The 13,199-nt window shown below is 47.3% G+C and overlaps 1 protein-coding gene across 1 annotated transcript; it reads left to right on the top strand.

Annotated features, from left to right (window-relative positions):
* The first annotated feature begins 3,050 nt into the window (after positions 1-3,050).
* Positions 3,051-12,359, top strand: C5H1orf115 (chromosome 5 C1orf115 homolog). The gene is made up of 2 exons (XM_003265080.4): positions 3,051-3,919; positions 9,821-12,359. The coding sequence occupies exons 1-2, from the start codon at positions 3,608-3,610 to the stop codon at positions 9,938-9,940; spliced, it is 432 nt and encodes a 143-aa protein (XP_003265128.1). The 5' UTR covers positions 3,051-3,607; the 3' UTR covers positions 9,941-12,359.
* The last annotated feature ends 840 nt before the right edge of the window (positions 12,360-13,199 follow it).

Raw genomic sequence — 13,199 nt, 5'->3', positions numbered from 1 at the left:
CTGCACTCTTCTCTGTTTTGGCCCTGGAAGAGTCAGAAACCATTTTACAAGCTTGGGAGACTGAGAAACACTAGGTGGGGGAAACAGAAGAGAAATTGTTGTTTCTCCCCGGTCCCCACTCCCTCACCACCACCGCACACAGGTACACACCCACATCAGGTGCTGCCTGAGCAAGGAGAGAGGATTTACTTTAAATCAAGTTCAAGGTTCTGAGTATTACATGGAATTGAACACTATACGATTTAGGTTTATATAGATTAAGATTATATTTACTTATTTGTTTATTTTTATTTTATTTATTTATTTTTTTGAGATGGAGGTTGGGACTTATTATCTCTGTGTGGACAGAAAAACTACAGGACTGCCGGGTGAGGTGGCTCACGCCTGTAATCCCAGCACTTTGGGAGGCCGAGGTGGGTGGATCACTTGAGGTCGGGAGTTCAAGACCAGCCTGACCAACATGGAGAAATCCCGTCTCTACTAAAAAATATAAAATTAGCCAGGCATGGTGGTGCATGCCTCTAATCCCAGCTACTCAGGAGGCTGAGGCAGGAGTATCACTTGAACCTGGGAGGCGGAGATTGCGGTGAGCCAAGATCGCATCATTGCACTCTAGCCTGGGCAACAAGAGTGAAACTCCGTCTCAAACAAACAAACAAACAAAAAACCTACAGGACTGCCTAAGTTTTCACCGAGGAGCAAGAGACTCATTTTCTGCACAGAATAACTTGTAGAGAGACAAGGGAATGCAACATAAAGACAGTTTCTGATTACATCTCCTTAAATTCTGCTTGTTCACTGGTTATAGAGACTTAATCTGGAGATCAATTTTTAATTGTTCCGGTGTTTTGCCTTTAAAGGCAAACTAAATGTTGTTGTGATATTTGAACAGTATTTTGTACTGACAAAAACACATTTTAGGCCCATGGATGTTCTACCTTCGTCTGTATTTGTATTAGTCCATTCTCGCACTGCTATAAAGAAATACCTGAGACAGAGTAATTTATAAAGAAAAGAGGGTTAATTGGCTCGCAGTTCTGCTGGCTATAGAGGAAGCATGATGGCTTCTGCTTCTGGGGAGACCTCAGGAAACTTACAATCATGGCAGAAAGTAAAGGGGAAACAGGCAAACATGGCCAAAGCAGGAAGATGAGAGAGAGAAGGGGGAGGTGCGCACCACACACTTTTAAACAACCAGATCTCACGATAACTCACTCACTCACTATCACTAGGATAGCACTGAGGGGATGGTGCTAAGTCATTCATGAAGGGCCACCCTCATGATCCAATCACCTCCCACCAGGCCCCACCTCCAACACTGGGGATTACAATTCAACATGAAATTTGGTGGGGACATAGAACCAAACTATATCACCATTTGATAAGCAGCCTAGGGTTCTTTGAGGTCAGTTTTGTACCAAAAAAAAAAAAGGGACTATAAGGGTCTCTGTTTGTTTATAAAGTAATAGTTGCTTTAGCAAAGTTACAAATCTACGAATCTTAACCTTTTAAATTCAAATTGCATACTGTTTTAAACTATTTACTTACCCGATAAAATTTCACAATTACTGTAAGGAGGCACTTTTACTGTTTAGTTAATTCTCCTAAACATTTCAAGCAACTTTTACAAATTTAATATTTGACTTTCTTTTCAAGTACTTCAATTCTATAACAAAACCCTAAGTAATTCTTATAAATATAGTAAGTTAAATTTATTTTCATACCCATTTCACCTGAAATTGAATTGTATATAAATTTTATATACTATTTTACATATAAACACTATATGTTTATAAGATTAAATATAAGTCATTACTTATTACCTTATTACATAACAGTTAAATAAAAGCCTAAATCAATTAGTTGATTACTTTTTTTTTTTTAAGACAGAGTCTCACTCTGTTGCCCAGGCTGGAGTGCCATGGCACAATCTCCACTCACTGCAACCTCTGCCTCCTGGATTTAAGCGATTCTCCTCCTCAGCCTGCCGAATAGCTGAGACTACAGGAGTATGCCACCATGCCTGGCTAATTTTTGTATTTTTAGTAGAGACAGGGTTTCACTATATTGGCCAGGCTGGTCTTGAACTCCTGACCTCAGGTGATCCACCGCCTTGGTCTCCCAAAGTGTTGGGATTACAGGTGTGAGTCACCGCATGGAGCCACACATTTTTACTTTTTTAGAAATGGGGCCCACGTTGCTCAGAACTCCTAGCCTCAAGGGATCCTCCTACCACAGCCTCTGGAGCTGCTGGGATTACAGGTGAAAGTCACCATGCTGGCTCACATTTTAAGTTGGAATCACAAAACTAATTTCTTTTGCATCCTAGTGAACTAAATTGTCGTAAACATTGTATGTGCTTATACCAACATATCCACATTATTCTTAAATTTAATCACAAACTTTAATGTTAAAATATCAGTATATCTAACAATCTATGTATTTTATACCTAAGTATTTTTTTGAGATGGGATCTCACTCTGCCGACCCCTTTGGAGAGCAGTGGCACAATCATAGCTCACTGCAACCTCCACCTTCCAGGATCAAGCGATCCTCCTACCTCACTGGGACTACAGGTAAACTTTTGTATTTGTTTTTCTATTTCTAGAGACGAAGTCTCCTTGTGTTGCCCAGGCTAGTCTCAAACTCCCAGGCCCAAACGATCCTCCCGAATAGCTGGGATCACAGGTGCGTGCCCCCACGCCTGGCTAATTTTTTTTTTTTTTTTTTTTTTGTAGAGATGGAGGTCTCACTATGTTGCCCAGGCTGTTCCTGAACTCCTGGGCTGAAGCTATCCTCCCGGCCTCTCAAAGTGCTGGGATTACAGGCGTGAGCCACTGCTTTTGGCCCTTAATTCTACATTAGCCAGAATTCAAAGGCATTTACCCACTTAAGAAAATAGGGCACGCTCAGCTTGTTGAGATTCACAGTACACTGAGAACGCTTATCTCACAGAGAGATATTCCTGAAAATCATGATTTTAAAGACTGCGCCATATGCTGGCATGTCTGCACCAGAATTTCCTTTGCCCCTCCCTGTTGGTTTGCTCCACTTTTTCACTGAGTCAGACCGTTGAACACCGTGGACACACTGTCTTGCGTTTCCGAATATTTCCTAGAATACGGACGTTTCCTAAGACTCACGGTAAAGATTTTCTGATCGTCTCTCCAAAACCTTACCACCAATTTGCACTCCCACGAATCTGTTACCGTGACTATCTCGCCATGCCCTCCCTAGCACTGAGCGTGATCTCTAGTATCATTTACCATCGTTGCTAATTTGAACATGAGCGGATGGAGTCCTATTATTTGGGGTCATTAATTTCGTAGCAAGTGCAGTTGAAGGTGTTTTGCATGTTCATTGTGCGTTGCGCTCTGTAGTCAGCACCGTTTGGCCGGCAGGTGGGATGAAGGGCGGGGCTGGCGGAACGCGCCCGCCGCCTGGGAGGCCAGTTCGGAGCGGAGCCAACGCCATCCCAGGCCCCACGGCCAGGGGGCGCTGAGGCTCCCCCAATACCCCGCCCCGTCCGGGCTGGGGCGGAGGAGCGGGCGGGGAGCAAAGGTTGGTGTCTTTGCGCTCGGACCTTCGCCAGAGGGGCCGGGGCATCATGACGGTGGGAGCCAGGCTCCGAAGCAAGGCGGAGAGCAGCCTCCTGCGCCGCGGGCCCCGAGGGCGAGGGCGAACCGAGGGGGACGAGGAGGCGGCCGCCATCCTGGAGCACCTGGAGTACGCGGACGAGGCGGAGGCGGCTGCCGAGAGCGGGGCGAGAGCGGCGGACGAGCGGGGCCTGGGGGGAGCCCGGGGCGCGCGGAGGGTGCACTTCGCCCTCCTGCCCGAGCGCTACGAGGCACTGGAGGAGCCGGCGCCGAGCGAGCAGCCCAGGAAGAGGTACCGGCGGAAGCTGAAGAAGTACGGCAAGGTAGGGGCCCTGCGCCACCACTGCCCGGGGGGCGCGGGTGTGGTGCCCCGCGGGGGAGCGGGAACCGGGTCCTGACCGTCGACTCACCCGGTTTCTCCGGGCTGCACCTGCAACCCCTCCGCCCCCGCTCCCATTCCCTCGCCGGAGGGAAGCCGCGAGTTGCGAGTCCTGATAGAAACTTAAATCGGGGATTGCGCCGGGTGGTCCCCGCTGTGCCTGCTATTGCGCTCCTGGCTGCTTAAGAACATTCTCAAGGGGCTCCTACCGAGGTGGTTCTTATGTAAGATCAGGAATCAGTGTCCTGATTACAGATGGGAATACTGAAGCGTTAGCGCGGCAGGTGACTTGGAGAAGGTGGCCCAATTGGAAAGAAAGAAATTGCAACCTAGTGTATTTGTTTTCCAGTAACATCCCCTCCAGGATATCCCAGTAGTTGAGAAATGTTTGGGTTATTCTCCCAAATATTCCCAAGGTTATTTCCCGAGCCTGGGAGCGCAACAAATACATAAATAGGCGCTCGTTGAATTTTTCTCGTCTAGCCAACTATCAGTGTACTCTGGGGCCTTCAAAACATTCTGCCATTTGTCTCCGGGAGATGGGGTTAGGAAGGATAAATATGGGAGAAAATGACAGTTTCCTTCGCGGAAATCAAAGCCCAGATGCACTTCCTAGGTGTCTCTGCCTGGAAGCACTCGAAGCTGCTGCCGGAAGCTCTGCTGGCCTGGACAAGGCCACCCAGAATAAAGTCACAGAAGTTACTGTGTCCTGGCCAAAGGCCACGGCCCCCATCTGATTTATTGTCCAGTTATCTGTGTTGCCCAATGCCCTCTTACACCTGAAGCCATTCAGTCTCCATGCCTGGGAGCTTAGGTTTATCATCCTCTTTAAAGGTATATCAGCAGCTTCTGGAGCAGAACACAGGCAGGGGTAAAACTATAAAGTTGGGTCTTTCAAGCTTAGAGCCCTGCTAGGACGATTCATCTCTGCTTTGGGTCCCAGTTGAGCACAAAGAAGCCATCATGTCCCTCTCCACTGGTGAACTGATACTGCAGAAACCTCAGCTCAAGGACTAGCACTTGAAGATATTTTGGGGGCACTCATTGTGCGTCAGGCATTGTGCTGAGCAGTAGAGATGTGAAAATGAATACAGTGCAGCCCTGCCCTAGAGAAGGGCACAGCCTCCCAGGGAGACACTGACATCGCTGGGAACTCCCCCCGGGGGCTTCGGGGCACAGAGCTCAGGCAGTTCACTGCTCAGCGGTGAGCTTGTAAAGGCAGGGAAGTGTTCAAATCACGGTGACATGAAAACTGGGCACAGAAGGATGAGTTAAGATTTCACCAGGTAACAGTGGAGTGGTATGAACTAGGAACACTTCATCCCCACTAGAACGGCTACTCCAAAAAATGGCCAAACAAACCAAATAACAAATGTTGGCGAGAATGTAGAGAAATTGGAATCATCGTACATTGCTGGTGGGAATGTAAAATGGGACAGCTGCTGTGGAAAACAATTTGGGAGTTCCTTAAAAAGTTCAGTGTAGACTTACTCTGTGATCTAGCAGTTCCCCTCCTAGGGATGTAATCAAAGAATTGAAAACAGGTACTCAAATCAATGTTTATATACACATTTTAATAGAAGCATTATTTACAATAGTCAAAAGGTGGAAACAACCCAAATGTCCCTAAATGGGTGAATGCATAAACAAGTGTGTTATGTACCTACAATGGAATAGTATTCAGCCATAAAAGGAAGGAGATGTACTAATCCATGCTACAATATGATGAACGTCTAAAAATATTATGCTAAGTAAGCAAGACCCACAAGATCACGTATTGTGCATATGATTCCATTTGTATGGAATGCTTAGGATAGGTCAACCCTTGGAGATGGAACGGAGATTGGTGGTTGCAAGGGACTGGGGGAAAGAGGAATGGAGCCCATCTGCTTAATGGAGCATGTGTTTTTTCCTGGGGATGATGAAAATGTTTTGGAACTAGATAGAAGTGGTGGTGGCACAACATTGTAGATGTACTAAATGCCACTGGGCTGTACGCACTTTAAAATGGTGAATTTTATGTTATGTGAATTTTGCCTTAACTAAAACAAACAAAAAGATTTCAGTGGATAGAGAAGTGGTGTCATCTCAGGTAGAGGGGCCATCACAAGCCCAGCTGTGGGCATGCAAGCTCTAGAGTGTTGCACGCTAGTTCAATGGACCCAGGAGGCCAGGTGAGAGGACATCGTCAGGTTAGGGTTGGATCTCTCCTTTCTGCCCTTCAAAAGAGTGACTTCAGCTCCTACTTTCTTGGAGCCAACTGAGAGGGTCACCAGGCTCAAACATGGAGATGTAAAGCAGGTGACCCCTCTTTGTTCCCCTAGACCCCAGCTCCCCTCCGAGAGAGTAGTTGGGTAGAACGCTCTACTCAGATCAAAGAATTCCAAATGCACTCTCTTAAATGACACTGAAATAGTGGTTGAGAGATATTTTATGTTTCTTTGCATTTCATTTCTCAAATCTGTGTCTTTAACAGTATTCCAGTTAATGAACTATTTTAGTAGATTTTTTTGCTAAATTACAAAGACAAAGTGACAAGCAGCTTTTAAAGTATAACAGGCTGAGCAAAATGGATGTACAGATACCAAAAATGTCACGTTTAATGTAGGCGATTGTGACTCTGATCTTGTTTATAATGGATCACTCTTGATTGTTAAGCCTGTTCCCAGAGAATATGTTTTTCTTTTGTTGTTTCAGACATGTAAGTAAAATTCCCCCAGTGATTCTTATCACACATTTAGAGAAGTGTATCTCTTAGCAACATCACATACCCACACATGCGCATGCCCCAGCCCAGTGTCTCTTGGAGACATCAACAGGGTAATGTCCAGGAAAGCAGTGTCTAGAGAAGACACAGACATTACTTGGTTCTTGCAAAGCTCCTCATTTAGCGGGAGAGGTACCAAAGGAAACACCCAACCTCTTTCTACATGCTCAGGATACAGTGATGAGCACAACAGAGTCCCTGCCCTCCTTCTGTTACTGTGAGGGACCCTGTAATTTAAACTATTGAAAGCTCGGCTGGGCGTGGTGGCTCACGCCTGTAATCCCAGCACTTTGGGAGGCTGAGGCGGGTGGATCACCTGAGGTCAGGAGTTGGAAACCAGACTGACCAACATGGTGAACCCCATCTCTACTAAAAATACAAAAAATTAGCCTGGCGCAATGGTGCATGCCTATAATCCCAGCTACTTGGGAGGCTGCAGCAGGAGAATCGCTTGAACCTGGGAGGTGGAGGTTGCAGTGATCTGAGATCGCGCGCGCCATTGCACTCCAGCCTAGGCAACAAGAGCAAAACGCGGTCTCAAAAAAAAAAAAAAAAAAAAAAAAAAAAAAAAAGCTCAAGTAAGCCAGAAGTCATAGGAAATTATAGTCTTAAGAAACTTTCCCAAACAGACAACAAAAATCTTGGGTTTATCTATTACCACCACAAGCCTAAATTGCTATGTAATCAAAAGAAGCAGATGTTATTTAGCAGTAATAATAGCTGACATTGGGGGGCACTTATACTGCCTGCAGTTTGTGCCAGGCCCTGTTCTCAGTGCTTTGCTTACATGATCTCATTAACTCCTCTTAACAACCCAGTGAGGTGGTTACTAAATATTCCCATTGTATAGGTGAGGAAACTGAGGCCATGGGAAATTAAGTAAGTGATAGAGTTGGAATTCAAGCCCAGGGCATGTGTGGTTAACTAGAAGCTTACATATTGCCTTTATTTAAAAAGGGAAATATAGTATGGGGGTTAAGGTCATAGGCCCTGAAGTGAGATTTCTTTGGGATTGAACTTCAGCTCTGTCTCTAACCAGATATATACATGTGGACAGATGTAATCTCTCTGTGCTTTGAATGATTGAAGTCTGATAGACAAAGGCCACCAGGGACATACCAGTAGCCAATCCATGTTAGGTTTATGTGCTTAGGGCTGCAAGGGAGAGTACATGCCAGAGGAATTGTGGGGTCTTCAAAAAGTGGAGATCTCAAGTAACGAATTGAATATTTGAGTCTGAACTAAAGAGTTCTTCAAATCTAGGAGATACTTGTAGTCATTAGAAATGGATGAGACCATCTAAGGAGAGATTGTAGGGAAAGAAAGAGAGAAGGAAAGACCCAGGACTGAGTGCTGAACAACACCAACATTTTAGAGTCTGGTAGAAGGGATAATTTAGCAAAGGAAGCTGAGGAGGAGCTGCCTATTTAGGTAGGGGAGAACTGAGAATATGGAGTCAAAGAGGCCACATGATTATTTCATAAAGTATGTCAGAAGCTGCTGAGAGGTCAGGGAGAGAAAGACAGAAAAGCGTCCACTGGGTCAGGCAGCATGGGGGTTGTAGATGGCCGTGACCAGACAGTCCCTCATGGGTTGGGGTGGGAGCCGGAGTCAGAGGGAATAAGAATTGCAGACATGGAGGCAGTATATGTGGTTGGCTCTTTTGGCTGGCTTGGCATGATGGAGGGCAGAGACTGGGGCAGGATATGGAGTCATGGTGATACCCCAGCATGTGTGTAAGCTAATGGGATCCAATGGAGAAGAGGCGAATGATGGAGGTGGAGAAGGGAAAGCCAAGATCAAGGTGGGAAAAGGCACCGACAGCAAGTATCAAGGGAATGGCTTGGGGGAAGAGGAACACTTTCTCCACCGTAACACAGGCAACGCAGGAGAAACCAGGGGCAGACACAGGCAGGGCTGTAGAGAGTGGTGGAAGGTGATCGCGTTCCCTGATGATGTCTGGGTTTTTTTTTTTTTTTCCTGTGAAAGGTGAAGTGGGATCATCTCATGAAGGTATGGAGACTTGGGTGTGTTCGTGTGTGTCGCAAGTGGGGAGGCTTAAGAAGGGAAAAGGTATGAGGCAGTACCCAGGGGAGAGAGAAATTCATCCTACTGGACAGATATGGAGGTTTGTCAGGTGGTGTTGGAAGTCAAGGTGAGATATGTGATTGTGATCAGGAATTTTAAGTTAAACCAGTCTGAGTGGTTATGGTAATATGGAAAAGTCAAAGGACTGAGAGACACGGTATGTGGCCTAAGGCACAGGTTATCTGCATGGACATTGATGTCACCAAGAGTGATGACAGAAGTTGAGGTAGGGAGGGGAAGGCCGTGGGCAGCCATGCAACAAATGTTTGTTGGTGGTGGTGTTAATTTTTCTGTTGCAATCACATTTGAGTCCTTTAGATGTCCCCTGTCTAGCACCTGACATTCCCTGAATGTCTCCTATCCAGCCTTGTAGAAAAGGAAGAGGGGGAGTGGTTACCAAGAAAGCATTGCCCAAGCCTGACCATCAGGGAGCTTATAATGGTATTGGAAATGCTGGACTTATATGGATATAGCAATTAGAAAATGGCAGAAGACTACAAAGGGACAGATGTGTGGGTCAGACAGAAATATGCCATTGAGGTAGAAGGAGGAGAAGATGGGCTTTCAGATAAGGTGAAGGAAGGAAAACTTAACCCAGCCTTCTGACAGTCCAGTAATTTTTAGCTGGAACGGAGAAGAGGAGTGATCTTTGGTTTAAAAAACAAAACAAAACTGCTTTAGTTTTAGACTTAGCAGCCTTACTGCTGTTTCCAAGAAGGTCTTTGAATTATCTGGAAATAAGCTGTGCTTGAAAGCACTTTGCAAGGTGATGATGTCTGCCGTGAGCCCCTACATCTTCTCAGGCTGGAGGTGGGCACCTTCCACCAGAGATGGGGGAATGTGGTAACTTGCTGATTTGTCACGAGAGAATCAGGAAAAATGATCTTTATGTATGTCGCCGTGACTCATTTTTCTTTTTCATGAAAGATGGCAGAATTAAAAAGTTGCCTACCCTAATCCTTTGCTTTTCTCTTTTATTCCTAAAACTAGAATGTCGGGAAGGTCATCATCAAAGGATGCCGCTACGTGGTCATCGGCCTGCAAGGCTTCGCTGCAGCCTACTCCGCCCCATTTGCGGTAGCCACCAGCGTGGTATCCTTCGTGCGCTAATGGGAGCTGCTGCGGCAGGTGCCACCAGAGTGAACGGGAGCCCCTGCTGTGGGAACTTTGTGAATCCTGGAGCATCTCAGACTTGAACACACAGCATATTTGGAAGAGAAAACATGCCTTTCTTTGTTGAATCATATTAGTATGATGAATGAGTCATCCCTGCCCATCTGCTGAGCTTCTCACATCTCTCAGTCACACGTGGACCCAATGGTCAATCCTGCAGAGAATTCAGCGGAGGTTAGGTTTGGGAGTGGAGCTAGTGTGCTAAAGCCAAAGCCTTCACGTGAAGGTGGCAGGCACTGGGGCGGAAGCCAACACTCAACAGATCCAAGCAGTGTGGGTGTGCAGCAGAACAGTGATCTTGGGGGAGGAAGAGGATGTTACTGGAGTCAGATGATTTGCTGTGTTCTCCTGAAAGGTCGTAGGCTGACAGGCGCTCACATTCCTTGGCTGCCTCGGTTCTGAGGGCAGCTAAGGAGCTGTTTATTCCTTGAGTCGTGCTCCCCGATCTCCTTCCTCTGCCACTCTGTCACCAGGAGTTTAATTACGGGCTTGAGAAGAAGGAAGGAAGAAAAGATCTCTTGATGCTTTGAAAACTGTGTTGGCAGTGTGGCATGACTGTTTAAAGTAGATAAAAGCTTGTCATTTTACCCCATCCCTGCATGACTGTGAAGCTGGCGAAGAAGGAGGAAGAAGGGCAAGTTCAGATGCAGGCTGGGTGGCTGGGACAGGTTGGCTGAGGGACTACTCTGGAGGGCTCTTCTGCCTCGCATTGGCCACTTCGGCCCAGCCACATGTTTGCAGCGACCAGAGTCCCTGCAAAGGTGTGGCTGGCTGTGGTCAGGGCCTACTAGCACCATCAGCGCACTCCCGCCATTGGCTCAGCTCCTCTCTGCCAGTCCAACTAAAAGTGCTTTGTCCTGGGTAGGACACAGGGGCTGAGAGAGATGGGGGGAGACATAAAACCCAGGAATGAACATACAGATTTAGAGAAGGAACCAGTAAGTAGGAGACAGATGTGAAGGAAATGGAAATGAGGCAAGAGGATGTTGGAAGTGAGAAGTTGGCCTTCCAGGAGCCAGGTCTGGAGCATCAGTGTGAGGGAGTTCAGGTAGGCTGGGCCTGCGCCTCTAGGTAGGGACAAGGGAGGCTGGGTAGCCAGGGCTGGTGCTTAAAACCCCTGAGGCCATGAGCTCATTGGCTGCCTTTGTAGCACCCTATCTTCTTCTATGCTGCCTGGTTTGACCTCATCTCACCTGGATTCAAAGGGTAGGGTGGGCATGGGTCTTAGGCCTGACACCCACCAAGGATGACCTGTGGACTGTCATTGGACGCTGAACAGGGAGATGAAAGAAGGAGGTCCTCTTACCATACCCCTCTGCCAACCCCGCAATAGGCCACTCTTCTGACTTTGTTTCCAGAATATCCGGAAATCCAAAGGGGCTGTTGCTGAACAGTCTGCAGGATCAGTGACAGCACCTACCTGTTGTCCCAAGGCATACAAGGGAGGCCTCAACACTCATGTTTCTCTAATCAAGCCCCACCAAGACAGACAGAAAAAAGGAAGGGGTAGAGGAGAAGGTTGAAGCTGTGGAGCTAGACTCCGCTTCACTTCCTGAAGCTTCAACTTCATGTTGAAGATTCACTGGGACCACCCAATTCCTGCATTGTTAATATTTGTGAGGAAAAGTGAAACAAGTGATCTGCTTTTAGCCCAGATGATGAAAGTGGGTACAGCACATGTTCACACACGTGAGATAATTACAGCTTGCCCCACCCACAACACTGCGTGTTGGAGAAAGGGAGAGATAGACATAAGTGGAAGAAAAAGCCAAGCATAGTGAGTGGGAAAGAGAGTGAGAGCCTGTGTGGGCTGCTGACAAGCCCCAGGCAGCCCACAAGTTCCTCGTGGGGAGATGGAGGCAGAGCCCAGGGCAGGAGACAGAGCTGCTGGGGCCTTTCCTTGCCTGGAAGTCTGTCCCAGGAAGAGCTTCCCCACTCCCATCCCCCAAATTGGAAAAACTGTACAGTCAAGCCTGTTTGGCCCTGAAATTCTTAAGAATCTGGTTAAGAATTAACTCACTAACGTCAAAAATCAAAACCTCCTAGGGGTTGTCCTGGGAGTCAGGTTCCCGGGTACAGAAGATGAATCTCAGATGTCACTCAGCCTGAGCCGTCATTCTCTGTGACAGGGCTGCCCTGGGTTTCTCTTACTCAGTCCCTGGAGTGTAAGCATTTGGATCATGTCACAGATTACCTTTTTACCTTTTCTTTCTCTTTTTTTTCTTTTTTCAATATCAGTGCCCACACCTTACCGAGTATTGAGTTTTAGAGCTTTTGCTTGATGTGCTTGACCAAGAGACTTCTTTTGTATCCTTTTCTTGTCCTATGATGTAAATAAAAGCCTCGATTTATGTAATGTTTCTGGTGTGAAGGGTTCCCAGCTCCTCACTTTCTAGCCTTGCCTGAAGGAGATTCCTGGAGTCCAGCCACACTGAGAGCTTGGCACAGCAGTGGATGACCAGTCGGGAGAGACCTCCCTGAGAACGAGTAGGAGCCCACAGCTGCTCCCCAAGGACCCAGGGGAGGGAGAGACCCCAATTCACCTGGGAACTCTGCATGTGTGTTAAAGGAGACAGTTCTCTCTAAGCCAGCAGAACAGGCTTTGCCTTGTAGGAGCCTCAGCTCATGAGTTTGTTAAAAAATGGGCCGGGCGTGGTGGCTCATGCCTATGATCCTAGCACCGAGGCGGGCAGATTGCGTGAGCTCAGGAGTTCGAGACCAGCGTGGGCAACATGGCGAAACCCCATCTCTACTAAAATACAAAAAATTAGCTGGGTGTGGTGACGCACTCCTGTAATCTCAGCTACTTGAGAGGCTGAGGCAGGACAATTGCCTGAACCCAGGAGGCAGAGGTTACAGTGAGCCAAGATCGCACCACAGCACTCCAGCATGGGCAACAGAGTGAGACTGTCTCAAAAAAAAAAAAAAAAAAAAATTTCCAGAACCTCCAGCTCAGATTTAGAGAGCCTAGCATGGGGGCAGGAGCTGCATTGCCCACAAGCTGCTGAGAAAACTCCAATGCAGCTCTTCCTCTGCCTCAGCTGGGAAATGCTGGCCCCTGGGGGCCTGCTGCACATTGCTTCTGCCAGTGGGACTCCAAGTGGGAGGCTGGGCCAGAGGAGAGGCCCTGCCAGGTTCCAGCCCTGCACTGAGTACATGTGGTATGCCTGCTCACTGAGTCCTCACAGAAGTGATA

This window comes from Nomascus leucogenys, chromosome 5, assembly GCF_006542625.1.
Source record: "Nomascus leucogenys isolate Asia chromosome 5, Asia_NLE_v1, whole genome shotgun sequence".
NCBI classification, from domain to species: Eukaryota; Metazoa; Chordata; class Mammalia; order Primates; family Hylobatidae; genus Nomascus; species Nomascus leucogenys.
The sequence above is the reverse complement of the archived record's forward strand: the minus strand, read 5'-3'. Positions and strand labels throughout refer to the sequence as shown.